Here is a 27,734-nt window from a genome sequence, read left to right as displayed (position 1 = left end):
CCCCACAGAGACACACTGGTGTTCACTAGGATCCCCCAGTGACACAGTGGTGTTCACAGGGATCCCTGGAGATTCCGGAGTTAATTAGATCAGTGCCCCTGGTGACAGGTACGGAATGGGGCAGTGCCCGGTTGGCACAATGTGGTGGGATAATCCCGGTTCCAATGTGAACTCTCCGTGGGGATATGAAACTGTGCTGGTACATAAATAAACCCAATTCCTGTCGCTCAGTTACATTCTCATTGGAACGCTGGAGTGGGCTGCCTCACAGTTTGACCAAGATGAAGATAAAGTCTGCATTTAAGGGTTCGTGCACAGTTCTCTTCATGCCTGCAGCCTGCTTGTTCCATTTGTTGTTGATGAACCACCCTCGGTACTGAGCTGACTCAAAGCTGAGGGTTCCATCTTGCCGCTCCTTCATGTAAAAGATGAATCGCCACTGTGGACTATTCTCGGTGATCTTTCTCAGAGACTGTGAGGTACATTCCTGAGGATGAATAACATTCCGCTCATCAGTCCTGCCCTGCTGACTGCCAGAGATCAACAGTGACCATCATGGAGACGCAGGGGATAGCAGCAGGAGTAGACCATTTGGCCCCTTTAGCTTGCTTCTTAATAAAAAATCTTCCTCCTCTCACCTTACAAATGCCCCTAGTCTTAAACACACGCTATCTCGCACACACTCTCCCCTTCCACACACACGCGCGTGCACACACACACACACACACACTCTCCCCTTAGACACACACACAAAACAGATGTGGTATTATCACTGGACTGTTAACCCAGAGATGCAGGTAATGTTCTGAGGTGTGGGTTCAAATCCCTGCCATGGCAGATGATGGAATTTGAATTCAATTTGAAAAAAGATCTCGAATTGAGAGTTTAAAGATGACAAAGGAATCCATTGTTGAGAGGAAAGCCTGTCTGGTTCACTCATGTCCTTTAGGGAAAGGCTGCTATCCTTACCTGGTCTGGGCCTACATGTGACTCCAGACCCACAGCATTGTGGTTGACTCTGGAGAAATAGGAGTGGGCAGAATGTTCTAGCCAGCGCCAGTGTCCTAAATTAAAAATAAACAGCAACACCACGGTAGGAATAGGGCAAAAAACATCAATAAATAGTATGGGCATGTAAGAAGAGCCCAATGATTATAATGGGTGACTTTAACCTTCATGTTCGTTGGATGAATCACGTTGGAAAGGGTAGTTACATCAAGAAATGCATTCAGGATAGTCACTGAGAGCAACAGGCAAGTAAGTGCAGGAATTCCTGTGGCCATTCCCCTGCAAAGCACTGTTACACTGTTTTGGATACTGTTGAAGGGAATGACCCCTCAGGGGAAAGCAGCAGCAGCCAAGCTCATTGCACCAGGGTTGGCTCTGCTGCAGAGGGCAGGGGCGAAAAGTGTGCCAGGGCAATAGTGGTAGGGGAATCAGTTGTAAGGGGAATGGGCAGACATTTCTGTAGCTGCAACTGAGACTCCAGGATGGAATGTCTCCTCCCTGATACTAGGGTCAAGGATGTCTCAGGGTGGGGGAGGATGCCCAGCCAGTGGTACACATCGGTAAAAACGACATAGGTTAAAAGAAAGGGATGAGGTCTAAAAAGCAGAATACGGAGAGCTGGAAGAAAGCTAAGAAATTGGATCTCCAATGGTAGCAATCTCAGGATGTCTACAGGTGCCATGTGCTAGTCAGAGGAGAAATGGCAGGATATATTAGATGAATATGTGGCTGAAAAAAGGGTGTGAAGGGGAGAGTTTCAGATTCTTCGGACATTGGGACCAATTCTGGGGGAGGTAGTAACTGTAAAAATTGGACTTATTACATCTGGGCAGGACTGGGACTGATGGCCTAGTGGGTGTGTTTGCGAGAGCGACTGGGGAGGGTTTAAACTAATATGCCAAGGGGATGGGAACCTATGTAAGGAGTCAGGGAAGGAGGGAACTAGGACAAAAATAAAAACTAGAAAAGAGAATACGAATAGTGACAGGTAGAGAAAGTAAGGACAGATTCAAGCAGGGTTATTGAGAAAAATAAGAGTGAGACAAACAATGTTAAAAACAACAACTTTGTACCCTAATGCATGGAGCATTTCTATAAAGTGGATGGACTAATCACAGATGTAAATGGGTACAGTATAATTGTGATTATGGCTGCAGGGTGACCAGGGATGGGAACTGCATGTCCCAAGGTATTCAGTATGTAGGAAATACAAACAAAAAGGAAAAGGTGGCGGTGTGGCATTGTTGGTTAAAGAGTAAATTAACACAATAGTGGGAAAGGATACTAACTCTGATAATGTGGAGTCTGTACACGTGGGAGTTGAGAAATAAGAAGGGGCAAAAACCATTAGCAGGAGTGATATACACAGAGCCCCAAACTCCACTGGTGACAATGAGAATGGCATTAAAAAGAAATTAGAGATGCAAAAAATAAGGCAATATTGTTGATCATGGGTAATTTTGATCTGTACATACATTGGACAAATGAAATTAGCCAGAATGCAGTAGAAGGGGAATTTTCCTGGAGGGTATACGGGATGGTTTTCTTGACCAATATGTGGAGTAACCAACTAGACAACAGGCCATCTTAGACTGGGTGCTGTGTAATGAGAAAAGAATCATTGCCAATCTAGTTGTGCAAGGCCTCTTGAGAATGAGTGACCATAACATGATAGAATTTGTAATCAAGATGGTGAGTGAGGTACTTGATTCAGAGACTAGGATGCTGAATCTTAATAATGAAGATATGAGGCATGAGGTGGCCTTGATACATTGGGGAGAGTTACTTAAATGGATGACAGTGGCTAGACAATGGCAAACATTCAAGGAATGTACAGGGGAACTGCAACAACTGTTTATTCCTGTCTGGATTCTTGGATAGGATTCTTGGCAGCGTGGAGGAACAGAGGGATCTTGGTGTGCAGATACATAGATCCCTTAAAATGGCCACCCAAGTGGACAGGGTTGTTAAGAAAGCATATGGTGTTTTGGCTTTCATTAACAGGGGGATTGAGTTTAAGAGTCGTGAGATCTTGTTGCAGCTCTATAAAACTTTGGTTAGACCGCACTTGGAATACTGCGTCCAGTTCTGGGCGCCCTATTATAGGAAAGATGTGGATGCTTTGGAGAGGGTTCAGAGGAGGTTTACCAGGATGCTGCCTGGACTGGAGGGCTTATCTTATGAAGAGAGGTTGACTGAGCTCGGTCTCTTTTCATTGGAGAAAAGGAGGAGGAGAGGGGACCTAATTGAGGTATACAAGATAATGAGAGGCATAGATAGAGTCGATAGCCAGAGACTATTTCCCAGGGCAGAAATGGCTAGCACGAGGGGTCATAGTTTTAAGCTGGTTGGTGGAAAGTATAGAGGGGATGTCAGAGGCAGGTTCTTTACGCAGAGAGTTGTGAGAGCATGGAATGCGTTGCCAGCAGCAGTTGTGGAAGCAAGGTCATTGGGGTCATTTAAGAGACTGCTGGACATGCATATGGTCACAGAAATTTGAGGGTGCATCCATGAGGATCAATGGTCGGCACAACATTGTGGGCTGAAGGGCCTGTTCTGTGCTGTACTGTTCTATGTTCTATGTTCTATGTTCTATGGATTCAATAGCAAATGGGAAAGAGGGCCAATCCATGGCTTACAAAGGAAATTAGAGACAGTATCCGATCCAAGGAAGAAGCAAGTAGATTGGCCAAGAAAAATAATATGAGAGGATTGGGAGCAGTTTAGAATACAGCAAAGGAGGACCAAGAGATTGATTAAGAAGGAAAATACACTACAAAAGTAAGCTTGCAGGGAACATAAAGATGGAGACTAAAGGTTTCTTTAGATACATGGAGAAGGAGATTGGTGAAGACAAGTGCAGGTCTCCTACAGACAGAATCGGGGGGAATATGGAATAGGGGGCAAAGAAATGACTGAGCAACTGAATACATTCTTTGGTTCTGTCTTCACAAAAGAGGACACAATTCAGATACCAGGAATGTTGGAGAATGCAAGATTTAGTGAGGGGGAAGATTAAGGGAGATCAATATTAGTACAGAAATGGTGCTGGGAAAATTGATGGGATTGAAGGCAGAAAAATCCCCAGGGCCTGATAATCTACATCTCAGAGTACATAAGGAAATAGCTCTAGAAATAGTGGATGCATTGGTGATCATCTTCCAGGATTCTACAGACGCTGAAACAGTCCCCACAGATTAGAGAGGGTGGGTCATGTGACTCCAATATTCAAAAAGGGAGGTAGACAGAAAACAGAATTATAGACCAGTGAGCCTAACATGGGTAGTGGGGAAAATTCTCGGATCCAATATCAAGGGCTTTATAGTGAAGTATTTAAAAAGCAGTGGCAGGAATATACAGAGTCAGCATGGATTTATGAAGCAGAAATCATGCTTGACAAGTTCTATGAAGATATAACTAGTGGAGTTGATGAGGGGAAACTAGTCGATGTAGTATACTTGGACTTTAAGAAAGCATTTGACAAAGTCCCATATGAGCGATTATTGAGCAAGATTAAAGCATATTGAATTGGGCCAAGTGTATTGAAATGGATAGAAAACTGGTTGCCAGCGATAAAACAAAGAGTAGGAATTAATGGGCCCTTTTCAAATTGGCAGGCAGTAACTAGTGGAGTGCCACAGGGATCGGTGCTGGGACTCCAGCTATTCACAAATAATATTAATGATTTGGATGAGGGAACAAAATGTAACATCTCAAAGTTTGTAGATGATACCAAGTTGGGTGGGAGGATGAACTGTGACAAGGAAGCAGAGATCCTTCAGCATGATCTGGGCAGGTTGGGTGAGTTAGCAAATCAATGGCAGATGCTGGATAATTTGGATAAATGTGAGGTTACTCACTTCAGAAGCAACAACAAGAAGGCAGATTACTACCTGAATGGCTGTAAATTGGGAGAGGGGAGTATGCAGCAGGATCTGGGCGTCCTTGTGCACTAGTTACTGAAGGTAAACGTGGAGGTGCAGCAGATGGTAAAGAAGGCAAATGATATGTTGGTCTTCATTGTGACAGGTTTCAAGTACAGGAGCAGGGATGTGTTGTTGCAGTTGTACAGGGCCTTGGTGAGACAACACCTAGAATATTGTGTGCAATTCTGGTCTCCTTTTTTGAGGAAGGGAACTCTTGCTCCTGAGGGAGTGCAGCGAAGGTTTACCAGGCTGATTCTGGGGATGGTGGGTCTGACGTACAAGGAGAGATTGATTGGGTTGGGATTGTTTTCGCTGGAATTCAGACAAATGAGGGGGAATCACATAGAGACTTTAAAATTCTAACAGAGCTGGACAGTGTAGATGCAGGGAGGATGTTCCTGATGGTGGGTGTGTCACAGTATGAGGATCCAGGGTAGACAATTTTGGGATGGAGATGAGGAGATGTTTCTTCACACGAAGAGTGGTGAGCCTGTGGAATTCATTACCACAGGAAGTAATTGATGCCAAAACATTGAACATATTCAAGAGGCAGCTAGATACAGCACTTAGGGTGAATGGGATCAAAGGTTATGGGACAGGATTAGGCTATTGAGTTGGACAATCAGCTATGAGGCTGAATGGCCTCCAACTGCTCCTATCTTCTATGTTTCTATGCTCCCATTATGTCATGAAGCCAACTCGGGAGCAGGCTATTTTAGATCTAGTAATGGGTAATGAGGTAGCTTTCATAATAAGCTCAGGTTAAAAGATCTGAGAAAGTAGTGATCATATTATGACAGAATATAACGTTAAGTTTCCGAGTGAGAAACTTGGGTTGGGGGTTTTGTGGTTTAACGTAAGTGAAGGGAATTACAATGAAATAAAAGATAGAGTTGGCTGAAGGAGACTGGATGGGAAGATGAGCAGGAAGGACAGTGAGCAAACATCGGCAGACATTAAAGGAGATAAGTCATGGCTCTCAGCGAAAATACATTGCAGTAAGGTGGAAAGTTTCTGAGAGAGGAATAATCCAACTACGGCTAACCACGGGAGCTAAGTAGAGTATCAAGTTGAACAAAAAAAAGCATATCAGGACCAAGATCAGTGATAGCCCTGAAGACAGGAATAAATTCAGAATCCAGAAAACGTTGACTAGAAAGATAAGAGACAAAAAATGTTACGAGGACAAGTTAGCGAGGGACATAAAAGCTGACAATAAGAGCCTTTTCAAATGTACAAAAAAGGAAGAGAGAGCTCATAGGGAACATACATCCCTTGGGAAATGAATCTGGAGGGATGGTTATGGGGAACAAGGAAATAGTAGAAGAGTTAAACAGGTATTTTGCATCAGTCCTTAGTGTAGAAGATACTTTGAACATTCCATTAATATTAATGAATATGGCTCCAGAATTAAGTTCCATCGCCACCACCAAAGAAGTACGTATGAGACTAACGAATGAGATTAAAGGCAGTTAAGTCCTCCGAACTTGATGGCTTGCATCTTTGGGTCCTAACAGAAGCAGCTACGGAGATAGTGGATAGATAAGGTTGCAATTTTCTAAAAATGTGTCACTGTGACACCCCTATCCAAAAAGGGAGGGCGTTAAAAAAGCAGCTAACTATACGCTGATTAGCCTGCATTTTGTATTAGCCTATATTTCCCCATCTATTGTTGGGGAAAGTTTTGGAATCAATTAAGGAAGTAATTGCAGAAAATTTGGAAAATCACAACTTAATCAAGCAGAATGAGCTCGGTTTCATGAAAGGGAAATAATACAGGCATGGACTATTTTCTAAATGGTGAGAAAATTCGCAAAGCAGAAGTACAAAGGGATCTGGGAGTGTTGGTCCAGGATTCTCTAAAGGTTAACTTGCAGGTAGAGTCCGTAATTAAGAAAGCGATGTAATGTTGTCGTTTATCTCAAGAGGGTTGGAATATAAAAGCAGCGATGTGCTTCTGAGGCTTTATGAAGCTCTAGTTAGGCCCCATTTAGAATACTGTGTCCAATTTTGGACCCCACACCTCAGGAAGGACATACTAGCCCTGGAGCGTGTCCAGCGGAGATTCACACAGATGATCCCTGGAATGGTAGGTTTAACGTATGATGAACGGCTAAGGATCCTGGGATTGTACTCATTAGAGTTTAGAAGGTTGAGGGGAGATCTAATAGAAACTTGCAAGATAATGTATGGTTTAGAAGGGGTGGACGCTAGGAAGTTGTTTCCGTTAGGTGGGGAGACTAGGACCTGTGGGCACAGCCTTAAAATTAGAGGGGGGTAAATTTAAAACTGAAATGAGACGACATTTCTTTAGCCAGAGAGTGGTGGGCTTGTGGAATTCATTGCCGCAGAGTGCAGTGGAGGCCGGTACGTTGGATACCTTCAAGGCAGAGATCGACAAATTCTTGATCTCAAGGAATCAAGGGCTACGGGGAGAGTGCAGGGAAGTGGTGTTGAAATGCCCATCAGCCATGATTTAAATGGCGGAGTGGACTTGATGGGCCCAATGGCCTTACTTCCACTCCTATATCTTATGGTCTTATGTCTGACTAATTTTTCAGAGTTTTTCAAGGAAGTCTTAACCAGTGACAATAGGGGAACCAATGTGTTGTATTTGGTCTTCCAGAAGATGTTTGACAAGGTAGTTCATGTAAGGTTAAGAACCACTGGTGTTGGAGGAAGTACATTGACATGGAAGAGAATTGGCTACTGAGCAGGAATCAGCGAATGCGAGTAAAGGTTTATTTTCAGGTGACCAGCGGAGTTCCACAGGGATCAGTGCTTATAGCATATACTAATGACTTAAAGGAAAGAAGTGTGCGTGTTCTCACCAAATTTGCAACTAACATGAAAATAGGTGGAAAGGCAAGTTGTAAGAGGGGTACAAACAATTTGCAGAGAAATATTATATAAACACAAAACATTAGATTGCTCTCTCTGCATGGATGCTGCCTGGCCCTTTGTAATTTCTAGCACTTTGTTTTCGGTACAGACAAATATTGATAGGCTAAGGAAGTGGGCGAAAATTTGGCACAAGGAGTAGATTGTGCAAAAGTGTGAAGTTGCTCATTTTGGAAGGGAGAGCAAAAGAACAGGATGTTACTTAAATGGAGGGAACCCGCAGAAGGGGAAGCGATGACCTAGTGGTATTATTGCTGGGTTGTTAATCCAGAGACCCTGTTAATGTTCTGGGGACCCGAGTTCGAATCCTGCCCTGGCAGCTGGTGGAATTTGAATTCAATAAAACATCTGGAATTAAGAATCTAATGATGACCATGAATCCATTGTCAATTGTTGGAAAAATCCAGCTCATTCATTAATGTCCGTCAGTACAGCAATGTGGTTGACCCTTAACTGCCCTCTGGGCAATAAATACTGCCTAGCCAGCGACACCCTCATTCTGTGAATGAATGAATGAATAAAGGGGGAGAAAAAGAAAGCTGCAACAAAATGGGGCTGGAGGGTATTTGTGTACGAAACACAGAAAGGTAGCACACGGGGCAGCAGATCATCAGGAAGGCTAACAGCATGTTGGCCCATGTTTCACAAGGATTGGAGTATAAGAGTATGAAAGTCTGACTGCAACAGTACACGTTGCTGGTGAGACCCCATCTGGATCACAGAGCAGTTTTGGTCCTGTTATTTAAGAAAAAATATCATTTTGTTAGAGGCAGTTCGCAGGAGATTCAGTAGCATGATCCTCAGAATGGAAGGATTGTTTTATGAGCAAAGCCTAAACAGGTTGGGCCCAAAACGTCAGCTTACCACTGCCTGGCCCGCTGCACTCATCCAGCTCTACAGCTTGTAATCTGGGACTCTACTCACTGGAGTTGAGAAGAATGAGAGATGATCTCATTGAAACATATAGGATTCCTGAGGGGCCTGACAGAGCAAATGTTGAGAGGGTGTTTCCTGTCATGAGAGAGTTTAGCACCAGAGAGCACAGTCTCAGAATGAAGAGGAGCCAATTTAAGACTGAGGTGAGGCGGTGGGGGGGCGGTTAGAACTCCTTGCACAAAAAGCTGTGGGGTTAGAGACCTAGTGTGTATTGAAGGCTGAGATAGATAGATTCTTCATCAGTAGGGGGAAATCAGGGGTTGTGAGGAAAGGGTGTGAAAGGAGTGCCAGATCAGCCATGATCTAACTGAATGGTGGAACAGGATTAATGGGCTGAGTGGCCTACTCCGGCTCCTATTTCTTACTGTTCTCATGGTGGCAGATATATGGGAACACCACCACCCCCAGCAAGTTCCGCTCCAAGCCACTCACCATCCTGACTTGGAAATATGTCGCCGTTCCTTCGCTGGTGCTGGGTCAAAATCCTGGAGTTCCCTCCCTAAGGGGCATTGTGGGTCAACCCACAGCATGGACTGCAGCAGCTCAAGAAGGCAGCTCATCCCCACCTTCTCAAGAAGCAACTAGGGACGGGCAAGAAATACTGGGCCCAGCCAGCAACACCCACATCCCCTGAATAATCAAACAAAATTCTAAAAGTTAGGAATAGAGTGCTTAGAAATCTTTATGAGCTATTATTAGATGCTGCAGTGTGATGCAGATGTTTTTAAATGCTATGGCCTATCACAGGCAAGATAAAGTGACTTTTACATTGATTAGCATTGACACTCCTTACACAATACAGAGATAATGGGAACTGCAGATGCTGGAGAATCTGAGATAACAAAGTGTGGAGCTGAATGAACACAGCAGGCCAAGCAGCATCTCAGGAGCACAAAAGCTGACGTTTTGGGCCTGGACCCTTCATCAGAAAAGGGGGATGGGGAGAGGGTTCTGAAATAAATAGAGAGAGGGGGAGGCGGATTGAGGATGGCTAGAGGAGAAGATAGGTGAAGAGGAGACAGACAAGTTAAAGGGGCGGGGATGGAGCCTCTAATGGGAACTCCAGATGCTGGAGAATCTGAGATAACAAGGTGTAGAGCTGGATGAACACAGCAGGACAAGCAGCATCAGAGGAGCACAAAAGCTAGCTGTGAATGAGATAATTGACAGCTCTGGCTGTTTGAAGCAACCTGGTCCTTAAAGGCTAGAGAAAAAAGTCTCTGTCTCTCTGGAAAGAGTGGGTGGGAGGAAGCAGATAATGGGAACATCTGAGAGAGAGAGGGTGGAATGTAGGAGAGCAGGAGTTTCAAACCTGCTCCATCTGCGACATTTCCTAGACGGGCCGTGGACCCAAACATTAATTCTGTTTCAACTTTAGTACAGTGGGAAGTTACGTGAGTGTGTGGAGCGTGAATGAAAATGAGAGAATGTGCGTCAGTGTGAGTTTGTCTGCATGTGTCTGTGTGTGCAATTAGTGAGAGGATGTGTGAATGTATGTGCGTGAGAGACTATGTCTGTGTCTATTCCCAATTCCTCCGCCTCCGCCGCATCTGCTCCCACGATAAGACATTCCACTCCCGCACATCCCAGATGTCCAAGTTCTTTAAGGACCGCAACTTTCCCCCCACGGTGATTGAGAACGCCCATGACCGCGTCTCCCGCATCTCCCGCGACACATCCCTCACACCCCGCCCCCGCCACAACCGCCCCAAGAGGATCCCCCTCGTTCTCACACACCACCCTACCAACCTCCGGATACAACGCATTATCCTCCGACACTTCCGCCATTTACAATCCGACCCCACCACCCAAGACATTTTTCCATCCCCTCCCCTGTCTGCTTTCCGGAGAGACCACTCTCTCCGTGACTCCCTTGTTCGCTCCACACTGCCCTCCAACCCCACCATACCCGGCACCTTCCCCTGCAACCGCAGGAAATGCTACACTTGTCCCCACACCTCCTCCCTCACCCCCATCCCAGGCCCCAAGATGCCATTCCACATTAAGCAGAGGTTCACCTGCACATCTGCCAATGTGGTATACTGCATCCACTGTACCCGGTGCGGCCTCCTCTACATTGGGGAAACCAAGCGGAGGCTTGGGGACCGCTTTGCAGAACACCTCCGCTCAGTTCGTAACAAACAACTGCACCTCCCAGTCGCAAACCATTTCCACTCCCCCTCCCATTCTCTTGATGACATGTCCATCATGGGCCTCCTGCACTGCCACAATGATGCCACCCGAAGGTTGCAGGAACAGCAACTCATATTCCGCCTGGGAACCCTGCAGCCATATGGTATCAATGTGGACTTCACCAGTTTCAAAATCTCCCCTTCCCCCACTGCATCCCTAAACCAGCCCAGTTCATCCCCTCCCCCCACTGCACCACACAACCAGCCCAGCTCTTCCCCCCCACCCACTGCATCCCAAAACCAGTCCAACCTGTCTCTGCCTCCCTAACCGGTTCTTCCTCTCACCCATCCCTTCCTCCCACCCCAAGCCGCACCCCCAGCTACCTACTAACCTCATCCCACCTCCTTGACCTGTCCGTCTTCCCTGGACTGACCTATCCCCTCCCTACCTCCCCACCTACACCCTCTCCACCTATCTTCTTTACTCTCCATCTTCGGTCCGCCTCCCCCTCTCTCCCTATTTATTCCAGTTCCCTCCCCCCATCCCCCTCTCTGATGAAGGGTCTAGGCCCGAAACGTCAGCTTGTGTGCTCCTGAGATGCTGCTTGGCCTGCTGTGTTCATCCAGCCTCACATTTTATTATCTTGGAATTCTCCAGCATCTGCAGTTCCCATTATCTCTGTGTGAGCATGTGTGTGCGTGTGCAATTATCTGTGTGTATATGATGATGTGTCTGTGTGTATGTAAGAGTGTGCCTATGTGTGAATATGTGTGTGTATGCCTGTGTGCATGTGAGCATGCGTGTATGTATTTGCGTGTGTGCGAGAGAGAGAGTGCCTGTGTGTGTGAGTATGCCTGTGTGCATGTTAGTATGAGTGTATGTATTTGCGTGTGTGCGAGAGAGAGTGTGCCTGTGTGAGAGAGAGAGAGAATGCCTGTGTGTGTGTCTGCGGAGAGAGGGAAATGGGGGAAGAGGTGGTAAGAGAGAGTTGACATAACTTTGGCTCCTCCAACCCCTCTTTGCCTTATATCGGACAACCTAACATCGTAAACTCAAACCTGGGCACAATAGGTTTAGGGTGGAGCATGCGTCAGATTCAAAGTATTCTGTCATGAAATAGCATTCATGACTTTTTTTCTCCTGTGCCCTAATGTCCAAACATTGCAGGGTCGAGGTCTGAAACGTCAGCCTTCCTGCTCCTAAGATGCTGCTTGGCCTGCTGTGTTCATCCAGCTCTGCACCTTGTTATCCAAATACTGCAGACTGTTAAGGGGCAGCAACGAGCTTTCTCCAGGTGAACCGAACAAACCAGAGAGCAACACTGGCTCACTCACCTCTATCCTGAGCAGGATGTTGCTCCCTTCAGTCTTACACGCCAGGAAATAGTTTGTTTTGGAAAAATTGAGCACAACAGGCAGCCCACAATATGGTTTGAGAATCTTGTTGGATTTGTAATAAAAGATTGTCAGCTGGGCTGTGAAGGAAACATAAATTGGACATGACTGAGACAATACATCTTACAGTCGCTGGTTTTATTATTAGAACCTCTCTTCTGTCCTCAATAAATGAAAGGTCATTACACAGGAGACTAGAGGTGTGTAAGCAGAGCTTGATGGACCGAAGATAGAATGCTCTGACAATAGGAACCTCAAAAGAACACCTCAATCACTAAAAAGTCAAGGAGTGACAACGGGTGAGTACTGGTAATTTAAATTTTAAACCAGCAATGTGTCTCAGTCTCAGATCAATTTACAGTAATTTACAATTGCTTTGCTAAATAAAATGAATCAGATGGAGTAAGGAATCAATTAAGCTTTTCAAAAAGACATTTATAACTGATTAAATAATCAGTATTGCCTGGTTTGATACAGAGTGCAGGAAAGGTGCAGTACGTGGGAGGCCCTGGAGGGGTAGCTATTGATGTTTGTAGTAAGTTTCTGCACAGGCAGAGAAAGAACTCAGTCTCAGAGTCAAACCAATATCCGAGTTCACAGAGGAGGAGAGATACCCAAATGGTTTGTTCCAAGAGACACTCAGTCTCTTTTCGGTGATACAAAGTTTTTGAGAGGTGGCCAACATTCAGGGACAGGGTGGACACCAGTGTTAGACTCAGGAGGAAGTGATGGAAGAGCATCAGGCTTTGTTTTGGACTGACAGGTCACACTAACTATGCATAGCGACCGTACACTGCATTCTTAGCTCTCCGATGATCCAGACATAACTTGCTGAGACAGAGAGGGCGCCGACTGCACATTGACCTTCCTGGGACACAGTAAGCCAGGAGGAACACTGCATCCATAATACCCCTGCCTTGCTTGATGCAAAATTTGCTGCAAATAATGCAGGACAATTCCGGGGCCCTGTCAGGATTCCACATGCATCTGCATGCGCGCGCACGGCAGACACACACACACATGCACACACACATGCGTGTGTACACACATGCACGCACATACATGTGTACAGACACACACCCAATTGAGGTCAAATGCAGAGAGAAGGTCTTGATTTCTGACTCAGATTCAGCTGGCAGTCATATGGACAGGAAGCAAGGGGATAAACAAGGTTGATTAAGAATGCAAAGTGACATTAACCAAGGCGAAAGCACCCATTTAAACTGTAGCCACCTACCAGACTCTGGTACCTGTTGGCTCAGCACTATCGTTTGGTAGCAATTGCCAGGCCGGAGGTACTGGTTCCTCTCGTTGTGAATTAGGAACGGGTATTCGCTGTTCATTACTTTCATAATCATCCCACAGCAATCACCAGGGGGCATCTGTTCTGTAGAGAGACCCAATCCAATTACTGCTGGTGAGAGAGTGGAGATGTCACCGGACTAGTAACCGACTCGGACGTAGGGCTCAAATTGACCAAGGCTGCTGATGGAATGTCAATTCAAATCAATAAAAGTGAGGAACTAAAAGCAAATCAGAGCTATGAAACAATCATCAGTTGTTGTAAAAACCCATCTGGCTCACTCATGTCCTTCAGGGAAAGAAACTGCCATCCTTACCTAGTCTGGGCCTACATGTGACTCAGACCCACAGCAATGTGGGGGAAACTCTCAACTGCCCTCTGCAAGGCACTCAGCTCTAGGGCAGTTAGGGGCCAGCAACAAAATTTGAGCTTGCCAGTGATACACACACTCGTCTGAAGGAATGGATTAAAAGCATCAGGTCCAGGATATTTTCTGCCTAAGCTCCTACAATATGGGGTTTGAGTTTAGCAGTAGCCATATTTCAGTAAAAGGGTACTTTATTTATATATCGATGCCACGCATGTTTAACTAATCCAATTGATGTTCCTTTCGATCGGAATGGTAATGGTGATTTTGAAAGGTTGGTAACTAAAACAGAGAAATGATCATTTGTTCTTTTTGTTCTCTACGGGCTTCTCTCCTTTTCACACAAGTGGGTAGCTCTTCAGCTTTGGACAGACTGAGGATTTTATAATACTTTGCTTTTGCCATTTAAGTAGTGTGATTTTCACCGGATCATTCGCAAGAGAACGTAAGCTTCCCCAGGAACAATCTTGGGATAAAAAGGTGGCTTGCAATTAGACACAGTCACGCTGAAGGATGTGACCCTGGTCCTTCGGTAGAGGTACCCAGAGGGCCACCGAGGGGCTGATGATGCCAGGAAGAGGTTGCCTTGCAGTCTAGGAAGGACAGGGGAGAAACCTTGCACCAGGAGAGCAGCAGGAGAGTGGCACAGGCAGGTGAGGTTCGAGGTAAAGTCTCTGCCCTGATGTGGCAGTGTGGGCACAGGCTAATCATTTCCCCATGCCCCACCTTAGGACTGCGCTGTTCACTGTCTACCTAGCAAGATAAGTGAATGCTGCACTGAGTACAGAGCTCTGTGAACATCACCCTACTATTGGCATCTCATGGTATGTGCCATCTCTACCAGTACCCATTACTAGGTAAATGTGTTTGAGGTAGCTTACTGTGACCATTATCTCTTCAACTATAAGTCACGTCTACTAATCATCGAGCTACTCAAATTGGCAGGACGTGACCAGTGGTATCCCTTGGTTTTAGGCCCAATTACTCACATTATTTATTGACTTGATTCATGACAGAACGTCATGTGTCCAGATTTGCTGGTGACATCATGTTAGGCAGTGTTGTAGGTTGTGTAGTTGATGGCATAAAATTACAAAGGGATACTGCTAGACTAGGCAAATGGGCCAGATGGTGTTCAATACGAGATCATCCATTTTGGACCACACAGTACAAAAAGGGGATAGATCAGGGTTATTTTCTAGAAGGGATGACGTTAAATGCAGTGGATGGTGAAGGAGACTTTGTGGTTCAGGTGCATAGATCTTTACAATACGGCAGAAAATAAGGAAACTAGCATTTATATCTCGAGGACTGGAGAATAAGGATGTAAACATTATGGTACAGTAGTACAAAATACTGGTCAGATCCTCACTTGGAGTATTGTGAGCAGATCTGGGCACCACACCTTAGAAAGGATAAATTGGCCTTAGAGGGAATACAATGTAGATTAATAAGAATGACGTTAGGGCTTCTGGGGATGAGGTTCTGAGAAGAGAGTGCACAAATGATTTTCTCAAGAATTCAGAATGTAAAGGGTGATTTCATTGAAATCTTTAAGATATGAACTGGAAATGACAGGGTAGATAAAGACAAACTATTTCACTGGTTGGGAGTTCTAGTACTAAGGGCACAATCTGAGAATTCAGGTGAAGGCTATTCAGCAGCGATGTTAGCACATCTACACACAAAGGGTGGGGAGATGTTTGGGACTCTCTTCTCCAAATGGCAGTGGATGCTGGATCAGTTGTTAATTTTGAATCTGAGATGGATTTTTTTTTGATACGCAAAGGTGTTAAGGGATATGGGCCAAAGACAGGTGTGTGGAGTTAGGGCACAGATTAGACATGATCGCATTGAATGGTGGAACGAGGTCAAGGAGCAGAATGGCCCACGTGTGCTGTAATATTCCTATATTTGTCATCTACCCCTAACTGCCCTTGAACTGAGTGGGTTGCTAGGGCCATTTCAGGGGGCAATTAAGAGTCAATTACATTTCTGTGGGTCTGGAGTCACATGTAAGCCAGGCCAGGTAAGGATGGCAGATTTCTCTCCGTAAAGGGGATTAGTGAACCAGATGGGGTTTTACCCCAACCAATGCTAGTTTAATAGCCACTGATATTAATCATCTTCCAGACTTATTGGCTTTATATTCCATCGGTTGTCACTTGGTGAGGTGGGGATTCGAATTCTTAACAGAGTTTACTAGCCCAGAGACATTGCCACTGCCTTTCCCTATCAACACCTGGCTGATTATCTCTTTGAATGGTTCAGTTGCTAGTTCTGTTCCTCAACACATCTCTCAGTCACTCAGAAATGGAAAAGATTTGGACAAGTGTTCCATGATAAAAGAAAACATCTAAAGGATGAAAGTGGTAGTAGGCTCTGTGTGCTGACTGGGGACAGTGGGCTGGATTGGACAGTTCTAATCTTGGCTTATCAAATCAGTTTGGAACCAGAAGCCCAATTTCCCACACTTACGATACACACAACCATTAATTTTTTGAAGTCTCATTAAGCGCAAGGAAATGATCAGAACGCAACTGGCTATTATATGTCTCGACATGGCCCTGGCAGCTGTGAACGCCACTAGTTACAGACTTGTCCAGAGTTAGTTATCCTAAACTTGCAACAGTGCTGATACTTGGGCAAGAACTACTGAGGGGTTGCAGAAGGAGCTAGTTCATAATGAATCGTAGAATTCCTACAGTGTGGAAGCAGGCCATTCAGCCTATGCTACCCTTCTGAAGTGCATCCCACCCAGACCCAACTCCCTGCTCCTGCATTTCCTATGGTTACTCCATCTAACCTGCACATCTTTGGACCTGTGAGCGATTTAGCACGGCCAATCCACCTAGCCTGCATATCCCTGGGCATGATGGGCAACTTAGCATGGTCAACCCACCTATGTGCACATCTTTGGACTGTGGCAGGAAACCGGAGCACCTGGAGGAAACCCACGCAGACACGGGGACAACGTGTAAACGCCACACAGACAGAGTCGTCTGAGGCTGGAATCAAACCCGGGTCCCTGGCGCAGGGAGGCTGCAGTGCTAACCGCTGAGCCATTGTGCCGCCCCGAATGAAATGTCACATGGGTCAGAGACCTGACAGAAGATTGGACTGATAGTCTACAGTGCTTCTGTATGCAGCTTAGGGTCAAATAAGTGTCAATGTTTGCACTAGCTTTATGTCCAACCCCTACAAGCCTGTAGCTACAAACAATATTGGGAGAGAACACCAAATAAAAATTAAGGAATGGAATCATACAGGCAAACAGTACCATAGAGGCTCTTCATGCTACACCGCCAAATCTACTCTAACCTACACTAGCCCACTTTGCAGAACTACAGACAGGAGAGGTTAATTGTGAAAGAAATCATAGAACATAGACATAACAGCACAGTACAGGCCCTTCGGCCCTCGATGTTGTGCCGATCTGAAGCCCATCTAACCTACACTATTCCATGTACGTCCATATGCTTATCCAATGACGACTTAAATGTACCTAAAGTTGGCGAATCTACTACCGTTGCAGGCAAAGCGTTCCATTCCCTTACTACGCTGAGTAAAGAAACTACCTCTGACATCTGTCCTATATCTTTCACCCTGAAATCGCTCACCTTCCAGATAGTACAGTTCCGATTTCGCCTCCGAACTGACAGCGATGGTGTGTATGTTGCATTCTTTCTCCTTACACACTGGGCACACTACCCCCGACGAGCAGAGCGGACCTCGCCCCCGCACTATGGAGAGCGAGGCACGATTCAGCGCCACCAGCAAACCGCATGGTTTCACGCCGGCACACGTGTCTCCCACAGCCTCCCCGCCGCTCAGCATGCAGCTCGGAACTTCACAGCAGGTTTTGCTGCCTTCGCCGTGCCACCTCCCGGTGCCCTCTGGCAGTAAAGTATCACAGCTCTCGGCTGTAGCATCCTCCACCCGGCCCCCACAGCTCCGCACCATCTTCAAACTGAACTGCAGCTTCACCTTTTGCTTGTCGTATGGCCAGTACACAGCGTCACCCAAATCCTCAGGGATGTGGGTGTCCTCACTGTGCTCAGGGCGGCAAACTGTCTGCATTGGTCAAAATAACATGTGATGTTAATGTGTGCTTTTCGTTCGGTAAAAGTGTACGCAGCCACAACGGTTTGTGCCTAAAATGTCAGAATGTGTAAGTTTGTTGTAACAATCTCTCAGTAACCTGGCATTCTCAGTTGTCAGTCACACTTCGAATGACTGAGAGATTTACCACAACTTCAGCTTCGCCATATCCAGCCCCCTGTGTGCTCTGAGGGGAGCTCTAGAACGCTCGCGCCCCTCTCGGTCTCTCCCTCCGTCTCTGTTACTCCCAGTTTGTGGTGTAATCGTCTCTTTTCGTTACTCCCAGCATGCGGTGTTACCCACTCTCTGTTACTTCTAGCACGTGGTATTTCCCACTCTCTCTCTTTCTGTTACTCCTAGCTTGTGGTGTTAATGTCTCTCTCTCTCTCTGGTACTCCCAGCACGTGGTGTTACCCTCTCTCTTTCTGTTACTTCCAACAAGTGGTGTTCCTCTCTCTCTGTTATTGCCCCAGCATGTGGTGTTCCCTTGTCTCTGTTACTCCCAGCGTGTGGTGTTCCTCTCTCTCTCTCTCTCTCTCTCTCTGTTCCTCTGTGTGGTGTTCCTCTTTCTCTCTCACTCTCCTTCTTTCTGTTACTCCATGTGTTGTTCCTCTCCCTTCCCCCCACCCGACCCCGTCTATTCCCCTCTCCCTCTCTGTTACTCCCGGTTGTGTAGAGTTCCCACTATGTTACTCACCAACCGAGTGGAGTTTTCCCGCAGTAGCTCAGCTACGATCTCAGGTGGAAAATCTGATGCGTTTTTCTCATTTATCTGCAGCAAGCAGTCACCTCTCCTAAAATATAACCAGAGTATTGATACAGCTTCATGTCAAGTAACAGGTCAAGCCTTAAAAATACAAGGAGAACAGAGCAATTTCTTGCCGATGCATGGTCACACGACGTACTGAACTATTTGGGAGTTAGTTTGTTGATTTGTACCTGTTCTTTAATCGAAACGAGGATGGAATAGAAAGGTGGCCTGATCTGATGCTGGGGGGACCTTTGGTAGGCTGAGCCTTAGCTTCTCAGTTCTGTGTTGAGAAAGGACACAAGCCACTAGTTATCTGAATAAAGGCAAAAGGGTAGGGCCCAGAATGCAGCCTGTTTGCTTCAGATTGCTGGCGTTAAAATGTGAGAAAATGAATGGCCCACAGCGGACTCATTCCATCCTGTCGTCTGTAGCAAAGCCTCAACAAAAACAGGAGGAGGTGGCTTCTCTGAAAGATGCGGACACCGACACCTCAACAATTACTAAACATTTACCAAAAGCTGCAGTTAAACTAAGGAAAGCACAAATATCGTATGAGGAATATGACGTATTCAGCCACAACTGAAAGGTATTCTGGGTCAGTGGTTAGCTATGATGCCTCACAGTGCTGGGGTTTCACTCGGGTAACGGTGTGTGGGGTTTGCACATTCTCCCCATGCCTGTGTGTGTTTCCTCTGGGTTTCCTCCCATGGTTGGGAAATTGAGGGCTAGAGGGCATCAGTTTAAGGTAAGAGGGGAAAGAATACATAGGAACCTAACGGGTAACTTTATTACACAGAGGGTGGCACACATACGTAATGAGCTGCCAGTGGGAGTGTTTGAGACGGGTGCATTAACATCATTTAAAAGGCATTTGGACAAACACATGGATAGGAAAGGTTTAGAAGGATATGGGAAGTGGGGTTGGAATTTTGGTCGGCATGGACCAGTTTTGGGCTGAAGGGCTTGTCTCTGAGCTGTAGGACTCTAGACTTTATGCAGGTTTGATGGATTGGCCAGGCTAAATTGCCTGTAGTGTCCTTGGATTTGTGGGCTAGATGTACTTTCCAATGGGAATTGCAGGGTTACAGGGATAGGGTAGAGGGGTGGAGCTGTGTTGGATGCTCTTCAAAGGGTTGGTGTGGACTCAATGGGCCAAATGGCCTGCTCCCACACTGCAGGGATCCTACCATATTGAATGGTGTAGCAGGGTTGATAGGCCAAGTGGCCTGTTCCTGCTCCCTAGTGTCAATGCTTCTAGCACAAGAAAGTAGAATTGAAGGATTGTGGGAGATTACAGAGAATAGGAGCAGGAAGTGGGAAGAGGTAAAGGGGTTTCAAAAACACGGTTGAGGATTTTACATCCATTGACAATTAAGACCACATCTTCCAGGGTTCGAGCAAACAGCATGTACCATCAGAACCTCCTGCTGGTCCATAAAGAGCTAGCAGGCAGGAGTGTGCCATTCAGCATACTCTACCAGAGTACTGTCATGGCTGGCCTTCTATCTTTCCCATTTATGTCCCACAGATAATAGCACAGGACACAGGGCATGCAGGTTACATTATTGAAGCTATCGCTGAGAGACTAGAGGAAGGGGAACATATGGTGCCTTGACCCGTAAACTCAGAGGAAGGGCATTTGGAATTTGTACTGAACAGTGTCACAGCCCACCTGATTATACTGCCCACTATCGATTCATCCTGAAACAAAAAACTACACAGAAATCTTTCTTTCTCCACCACCTCGCCATCTTTGGTCTCCTGTTGCCTCCTCTCAACCTTTCCGACGTGAGCAAAGTCCTGGGCTTTCAGGTCTGTGGCCCCTCGGGCTCTCCGTGTGAACATGGGTTCAGTGAACGGTGACGGAGTCAGGTCATGGTGGTGGTGGGGGGGGGGGGGGGGGGGGGGGGGGGGGTGGTAGAGTGTGAGGGTGGGCCAGCAGATATTTCTTCAATCTCTAGCTCACAGGGTTTCACCCAAAGCAACCCTATTACCCAGTGATATCAACAGTCCCGAAGCTGTGATTTTTCAAATCTTTAGCCAGAGAATGGAAACCAGAATAAGGCAAATTCTACAAGATCAGAGAGTGCCTATTGAGAGGATCTTTGCAGACACAGTTAGAGGATCTGTTACAGTGAGGAAGCTGTGTCTGTGTGTGTGTCTTTGGCTTTATTCCAACAAGGTAGAGTAAGTGAGCAATGCTGCCTGTTGCTTGCCACTCTAACACACCACCCTGTCCCCTGGCCAACATCTGTCTCAGGCTTGCTGCAATGCTCCAGTGAAACTTTACTTGAGCTGGAAGAACAGGATCTCATTTTCTGTTTGGGAACTCCACAGCCTTCAGGACTCACGATTGAGATTAACAATCATGTCCTTGCCCCAATCCCCCCACACAACTTCCTCACTGTACCCAGCTGCTCCCACTCTATCTCCGTCGCCCTCTAACTGCATCGTTTTCAAATATATGTCCAGTTCTCTTTTGAAACTGATCAAATCCACCATCACCAGTCTCCCAAGTAGTGCATTCCAAATCCTAATAACTGAGTAAAGAAGGACTCTCCTAATCTCATTCCTAGCTCACCTGCTGACAGTCTCAAAGTTGTGACCTCCCAGTTACTGACATACTATCTAGTGAAAACAGAATATCCTCCTTTACCCTGTTTAAAATGATTCGTAATGTTGAGCGCCTCAAAGGTCACCTCTTAATCTTCCCTTTTCCAAGCAGAACTAGCTCAACTCTCTAACCTTTCCTTCATCCAAAATCTGACATCCTGGTGTCATTCTACTCAATCTTTGAACTTTATCCAGGGCGTTAACATCCCTTAGCATCATTTGGTAAGATGGTGGTGGAATCGAGCTTCTGAGACGAGTTCTGTCTGCTTTTCTTTAGTCCTCATAAAAAAACATTTTTCCCTCTTATTTTATTTAACCCTCGCCAAAGGGCTCAATTGCCGTGATGCCATCTGTGAGTAAGCCCAGGAGTGTGCTCGTGGCATCAGAGGTGAGGTTTTGTCACATGGAAGCCTTGAGTCATTGGGAGGGGAGCCTGGGCCTGGTACGAGGCCCTGGCAAGGTAGGCCCGAAGCAGACTCCTGGTGGCGGCAGAGTCGGGTTTGGGCCAGTACAGTGCTCGTTGGTGTCCACATTGGCGAGGTCCAGTGAGAACTCATCGTGGTGAGGGCGTGGGTGGAGGAAAGATGGCTCAGAAGAGAGATGACTTTCATTCCCGTGGTGAAGGGGAATTGTGCCCAGCCCCCCCAGGCCCGTGGCACAGCTCTTAATGAGAAGGACTGTAAAATTTGAACACTTTCTCTTCGTTTCTTCATCTTTCTGCCTTTATATTCTATACTTTGGCTTATTTTTTTCTGTGAGTTAGGGTGGCGCCAGAGAATGGCCTCACCACGGGACATTTTCCACTGTTTTGTGACAAAATACATGTCACGGTAAATCAAATCAAATTAAATCCTTCCTTAAATAAGGCATCCAGAACTGAGCGCAATTCTCCAAATGTGGCAGCATCACTTCCTTCCCTGCTCCCCCGCCCCCCCAGAGTGTCTATCAACTCCTGAATTGTGTTACTGCACTCCTCAATAATTTACTATATTTCTGACACCCACTTCATTTCTCAACTTGAAACTCAAGCTCTGTACCCCCAATCATTTTTGCTTATCAACAATGACAGTGTTCCAATTACCAGCCTTGTGAATAGCCACATATTCTAGGAAGAATCGAAATCATTTTGGTCAAATCCTTTGATAATTCAAACCTTCCCATAACTAACCATGTTGTGTTTCATCAAAAAGGATGCTACATATTTTCTTTGCGTATCACCAGTTATTTAAAAATTCCTAATCCGTCTCATCACTGATAACCTTTGCCTCTGTTTTCATTGGGCTGGATTCACTGAAATTCGTTCTCCTCTACCTGACTTTTCTAGCTCTAATTCCATAACTGTTGCCAACCCCCACTGACATTTGGGATACACTTCCCAAGGGAAACAGTTTTGATTATCCTACTTCATTCCTTGGGACTGGAGCTGGCTTCTCCTCTAGTATGGAGTCAGACTGATCCAGAAAGCTATCCTATATGCAGTGAGAAAGCCCACTCCCTCATCATTTACACGGCTTTATAGTTGACATTCCCATTGGCACAAATGTCTACCTTTCTCAAATCTGCTCCTCTACCTCCTGGCTACCATTTAATATCCTATAATGAATGCCCAGTTCTGCTCCACAGTCGAAGCAAAACAGATTCTTTCTTTGAAGCATCAAACAACATCATCGCTTTCCCAACTGCTTAGCAATATTTTTGATCAGATTAAATGTTTAAGCTGTTGTCATTATTCCTGTGTTATTCCTACTACATATGTTGACTTGCACTGATAACTGACCAACATTCTTAACTCTCCTCAGCTCCTAATGTACAGCCTGCTTGACATGTGTTACAAAGCGTTCCCTTCCCTATACGATTCCTCCTGCTTCTGGTCTATTTTTTGTCCCCATGCTGTTTGTCTCTTGTTGCCATATGTTTGCCAAATTGGTATGGTGCAGGAAGAGGCCATTCATGTCTACACTAACCCCGTCAGCATTTCAACTTAGTGCCAATCTCTTACCTTTGCCTGGTAACTGTTCCTATATGGGCATTTTGCGTCACATTTCTCCACTGAGCATCATCCTGATTTCCAACCCTTGCCCACTGCACCAGATATTAATCACACACAAGCAAGACAGTTTGGTACTAGGTTTATGGATACAACCTTACAAATCTTTGACTCCTAACCAGTACCCCAGTTGGCTCCTTTTATCTATTGTCTTGCCCAGAGGACAAAGTAATCCCCTTTTGCACAAATGTTCTTCATGAAGTTTCTGTCAAGGATGACTTTTTGATTTTTGGGGATATGTCTCGCTTTCCAGGGGCAGCTTCTTTTTTTTGTTCGGACCGATCCATTTGTTCAAAGCTGTAGTCGTCATGTTGGCACAATGCCTTCTGTATTTGTGTTGAGGAATGAGGAATTTGGATTCACACTGAAACAGCATGGAAAGAAATCATCAATATCCTCAACAACCATCAACTCTTTGCTAAATGTAAAGCAACAGCAACACAAGGGAAGGCTTAATTTCTTTGACATCACGGTATTCAAATTGGCACAAGATGGCTGACACTTTAGCAACAAAAGTTGTTCACCAAAACATCTGTGCACGCAGTTCTATGCGCAAAAAGCCATCACCCTCACCCCGGTCTTACTCTTCCACCCTCTCCCACCAAGCAGAAAAGATACAAAAGCTTGAAAACACATACCAGCAGATTCAAGAACAGCTTCTTCCCTGCTGTTATCAGACTTATGAAGGGACCTCTCGTACATTAGACTTGATCTTGCTCTGCACCTTCTCTGTAGCTGTCGCACTGTGTTCTGCATTCTGTTCTAATACCCTGACATACTTATGCAAGGCCTGATTTGTCTGGCTAGGTCTCAAAACAATACTTTTCACTGTATTTTGGTATGTCACAAGAATAAATCAAATCCAATCAATCCTACCACACACTGGTGAGGTCACAACAACTATTGGCTGCATCATTCTTTTTCACTGGCGGTTGAGATTGACCTTATGGAGGTAAATAAAATCATGAAGGTACTGATGGGATGAATAGTAAGGGTTTATATTCCCCCTAGAGTGGGGGATTTCAAGACTTGAGGGCATATTTTTAAAGGTGAGAGGAGGAAGATTTATAAAAGACAAGAGCAGTTTCTCTTTTGTACAGAGGGTGGTTTGCATGTGGAATGAACTTCCAGAGCAAGTGCTGGATGTGGGTACAGTTACAATGTTTAAAAGATATTTGGATAGTTACATGACTAGGAAAGGTCTGAGGGGGATATGGGCCAAATGCTGAGACTAGTTTAGTTGTGATTATGGCTGGCATGGACTGATTGGACCAGAGGGTCTGTTTCTGTGCTATATGACTCTAGGACATAGTACAAAGTTGGAGGATTTTAACCAGGCAGTCACTACCTTTTTTAAAAACCAAAAGAACTGCAGATGCTGTAAATCAGGAGCAAAGACAAAGTTGCTGGAAAAGCTCAGCAGGTCTGGCAGCATCTGTGAAGAGAAAACAGAGTTAATGTTTCGGGTCCGGCGACTCTTTCACAGAACTGCCCTACCCTGTCACCACCCTTTACTCACAGTTAAAGTTAACAATCCACAAAAAACTTATTGCAGTCACTAGTGAGCCCATTAGCAGCAAATACAAGACAGAAACAGCCTGTGCTTAGAGACATTCTGTCCATTCTATTTAGAGGGTGACTTCTCTCCAACGGGTACCTCTGTGACTGTGCTCTCCTCTTCCTTTAGGAGATGAATTTGCCAATGGCCCTGGGCAAAGACCTCAAACCATGCAAAATCTTTCCCAAAATATGGTGCCACTATTGAAGGTGACTCCGTGCGGAGCTGGGGGAACACAGCAGGCCAGGCAGTGTCAGGGGAGCAGGAAGGTTGATGTCTCGGGTCGAGACCCTTGTTCAGAAAACGTCAGCTTTCCTTCTCCTCTGATGCTGCCTGGCCTGCTGTGCTCCTGCAGCTCCACACTGTTATCTCTGACTCCAGCATTGGCAGTTCTTACTGTCTGAGTGAGCCACATTTGAAGGAGGCTGGTTGAAACTGATAACAGATGCAAATTTAACAACATTGTTTCATCCTTAAATCAAACTACACCCAACACTTTTGTATCTTTCAAGACATTATCCAACCATTAATACCAGTTAACATTCCCCCCCCCCCCCACCACCCCACCCCATAAGGCTATTTGTCCCTGCCTTGTTCAGCTACACTGTGTTGTTTCCAGTGCAGGGAGGGACATTGTAAGCAAAGATGCAATCCTTTACAAATTTCTGGTTAGATCCGTGCCGGGGTTATGTCACTGTTTCTGGGAGCCACATCTGAGGAAGGACAGTAAGGCTTTGGAGACAAGTAAATGGGAGATTTTCACAGAATAACCCCTGGGATGACAGACTACAGTTAGCTGCAAAGACTGCAGAATCTGTGACAATGACACAAATGTCATAGTAGAGATGAAGTCCATCCAGCCTGAGCAGGCATCCCACCTAACTGCCATTGCCCAGCCTTCTCCTCATATCTTGGCACACCTTCTTCCTTTGCAAAGAACAATGCACGTGCCTGTCTCAAGAAAAGTCCTTTTGTGGTAACTGCAAATCTTTCTGTTAACAGTGAACTTGTTAGCTGGACAGAAATCAGACTCCTTCTCATCCACATCGCCACCCTTGCCTACTTTGAACAGTTTCACACCCATTCTCTTCAGTAGCAAAGACAGTGGCTATCTCTGTGGTATGTGTCAGCGACAGTGCTTGATCAAGCTGGCTTCAAACCCACCAGAAACTCTAGGGTAAGGCTCAAACTGGGAAGCCTCAGCTGATCTCTTCAACTACTGCCACACTTCTGGGATTTGGGGAGAGTTGGGGAACTCAAAAGGACCAATTTCCAGACAAAACAGTCAGTCAATCTTTATGAAGATTTTTTCTGAAGAAGGGTCCAGACCCAAAACATCAGCTTTCCTGCTCCTCTGATGCTGCTTGGCCTGCTGTGTTCATCCAGCTCTACACCTTGTTATCTCAATCTTTATAAAATCCAGTTGTAACCTCAAAAAGCTTGGGGCTATCCTGAAATTATTACTGTCCTTTTGTAAAATACATTTTTAAGAAAATTTGACATCTTTGCCAGAGAAACTGTATTAAGTTTGAGAGAAAAAAACTGAAAGAACTGCGGATGCTGTAAATCAGACACAAAAATAGAAGTTGCTGGAAAAGCTCAGCAGGTCGAGAGACATCAGAGTTAACTTTTCAAATCAAGTGACCTTTCTCAGCTATTCCTAATTTTGCGTTATATTTGAGATATTTCTGCAGGCATCCCGCACTACATCGCTAAAATACTTGACCTCATTTCAAACGATTTACCACTTTAAAAGGTTAGCACACGTTCTGAGGTGCATGTTTTAACAACAGGTCAAATTCACTGCTTCAGGTGTAACCTTAATCGTCAGTATAGGCATCTTTAAATAGAGAAGCCGTTTTGGCAATGATCAGATCAAAAATCTGAATTTCATCCTGCCAAATACAAACTCTCCCCCACCCCGTATCCTCAGCAGTGGCACTGGAAGGTGACTGAATAGTTCGTACCTGAGGAGAGAGCTGGCGCTTTTGCAATGGAGAACATCTTGCACTTCGTAATGGTGTTTCCCCTCCACGGTTTGATGCTTGAGAACAACTCCACCTTTCAGGTAGTGAGACATCTCGGCCAACGAGAGAACAACTCCAGCGCACTAAAACCAGAAATCCCCTTCACTCACTGAGGGTCACTGCTAACAGGGAGCCTTACCTCTACAGCACCCACACTCTCCTCAACCTGCCTTGGTCCTGGGTGATTGGACCTAAAGCCAAGCTTGCTTTTTATCTACAAACACTGCATGCAATCTCCCCCACGTGACTGCGACTCTTCTGAAGTCATGGGATTTCACTTCTGCTTTAGAGATTTTTTTTCATAGAAAAAAAGGTCCTCGGATGACCTAGACAAAGCAGGATTATGGATTCACTTTTTTAAAAAAAAACCCTCAGGTGTATGCAGCAGAATTCAGTGATACCTGCTTCGTTTAATATTTCCAACCCAACATTCACATCGTTGCTCCCATTTTTGCTTGACCCGTGATCATTATGGGATGTCATCACATCCCCCTTCGTCAAAAACCCCTCAGCACAGTTTGTAAAATGACAGGGAAGGTACAATTTTCCCTGCTCCTGCTCTGATGCAGTGGGAGTAAAGGTGGGAAGGTGCCAGTAGGAATGAATTACATGTCAAACTTGATATCCGGGGAAATATTGACAACTCTCTCCTTTGGAGCAGCCTTTGGA

The 27,734-nt window shown here is 45.6% G+C and overlaps 1 protein-coding gene across 1 annotated transcript; it reads right to left on the bottom strand.

The window, feature by feature from the left end:
* On the bottom strand, positions 1–27,262 carry LOC125457239 (uncharacterized). The gene is made up of 6 exons (XM_048541190.2): positions 27,006–27,262; positions 18,767–18,863; positions 17,589–18,042; positions 13,536–13,685; positions 12,239–12,378; positions 1–487 (listed from the first exon to the last, which is right to left on the bottom strand). Exons 1-6 carry the CDS (start codon positions 27,116–27,118, stop codon positions 266–268), a joined length of 1,176 nt encoding a protein of 391 aa, XP_048397147.1. The 5' UTR covers positions 27,119–27,262; the 3' UTR covers positions 1–265.
* Positions 27,263–27,734: the final 472 nt, after the last annotated feature.

This window comes from Stegostoma tigrinum, chromosome 12 (assembly GCF_030684315.1).
Source record: "Stegostoma tigrinum isolate sSteTig4 chromosome 12, sSteTig4.hap1, whole genome shotgun sequence".
Classification (NCBI taxonomy): Eukaryota; Metazoa; Chordata; class Chondrichthyes; order Orectolobiformes; family Stegostomatidae; genus Stegostoma; species Stegostoma tigrinum.
This window is presented reverse-complemented; position numbering and strand designations above follow the sequence as displayed.

Bases quoted from the DNA above. Each gene is read 5' to 3' on its own strand.
- LOC125457239 (XM_048541190.2), bottom strand. From the start codon at position 27,118: ATGTCTCACTACCTGAAAGGTGGAGTTGTTCTCAAGCATCAAACCGTG. The intron at 13,686-17,588 runs GTGAGCGATTTC...GTCTCTCTACAG, and splicing joins GGAACTGTACTATCTGGAAG to AACAGATGCCCCCTGGTGAT. The intron at 488-12,238 runs GTGAGTGAGCCA...ATTCATCCTCAG, and splicing joins ACATCCTGCTCAGGATAGAG to GAATGTACCTCACAGTCTCT.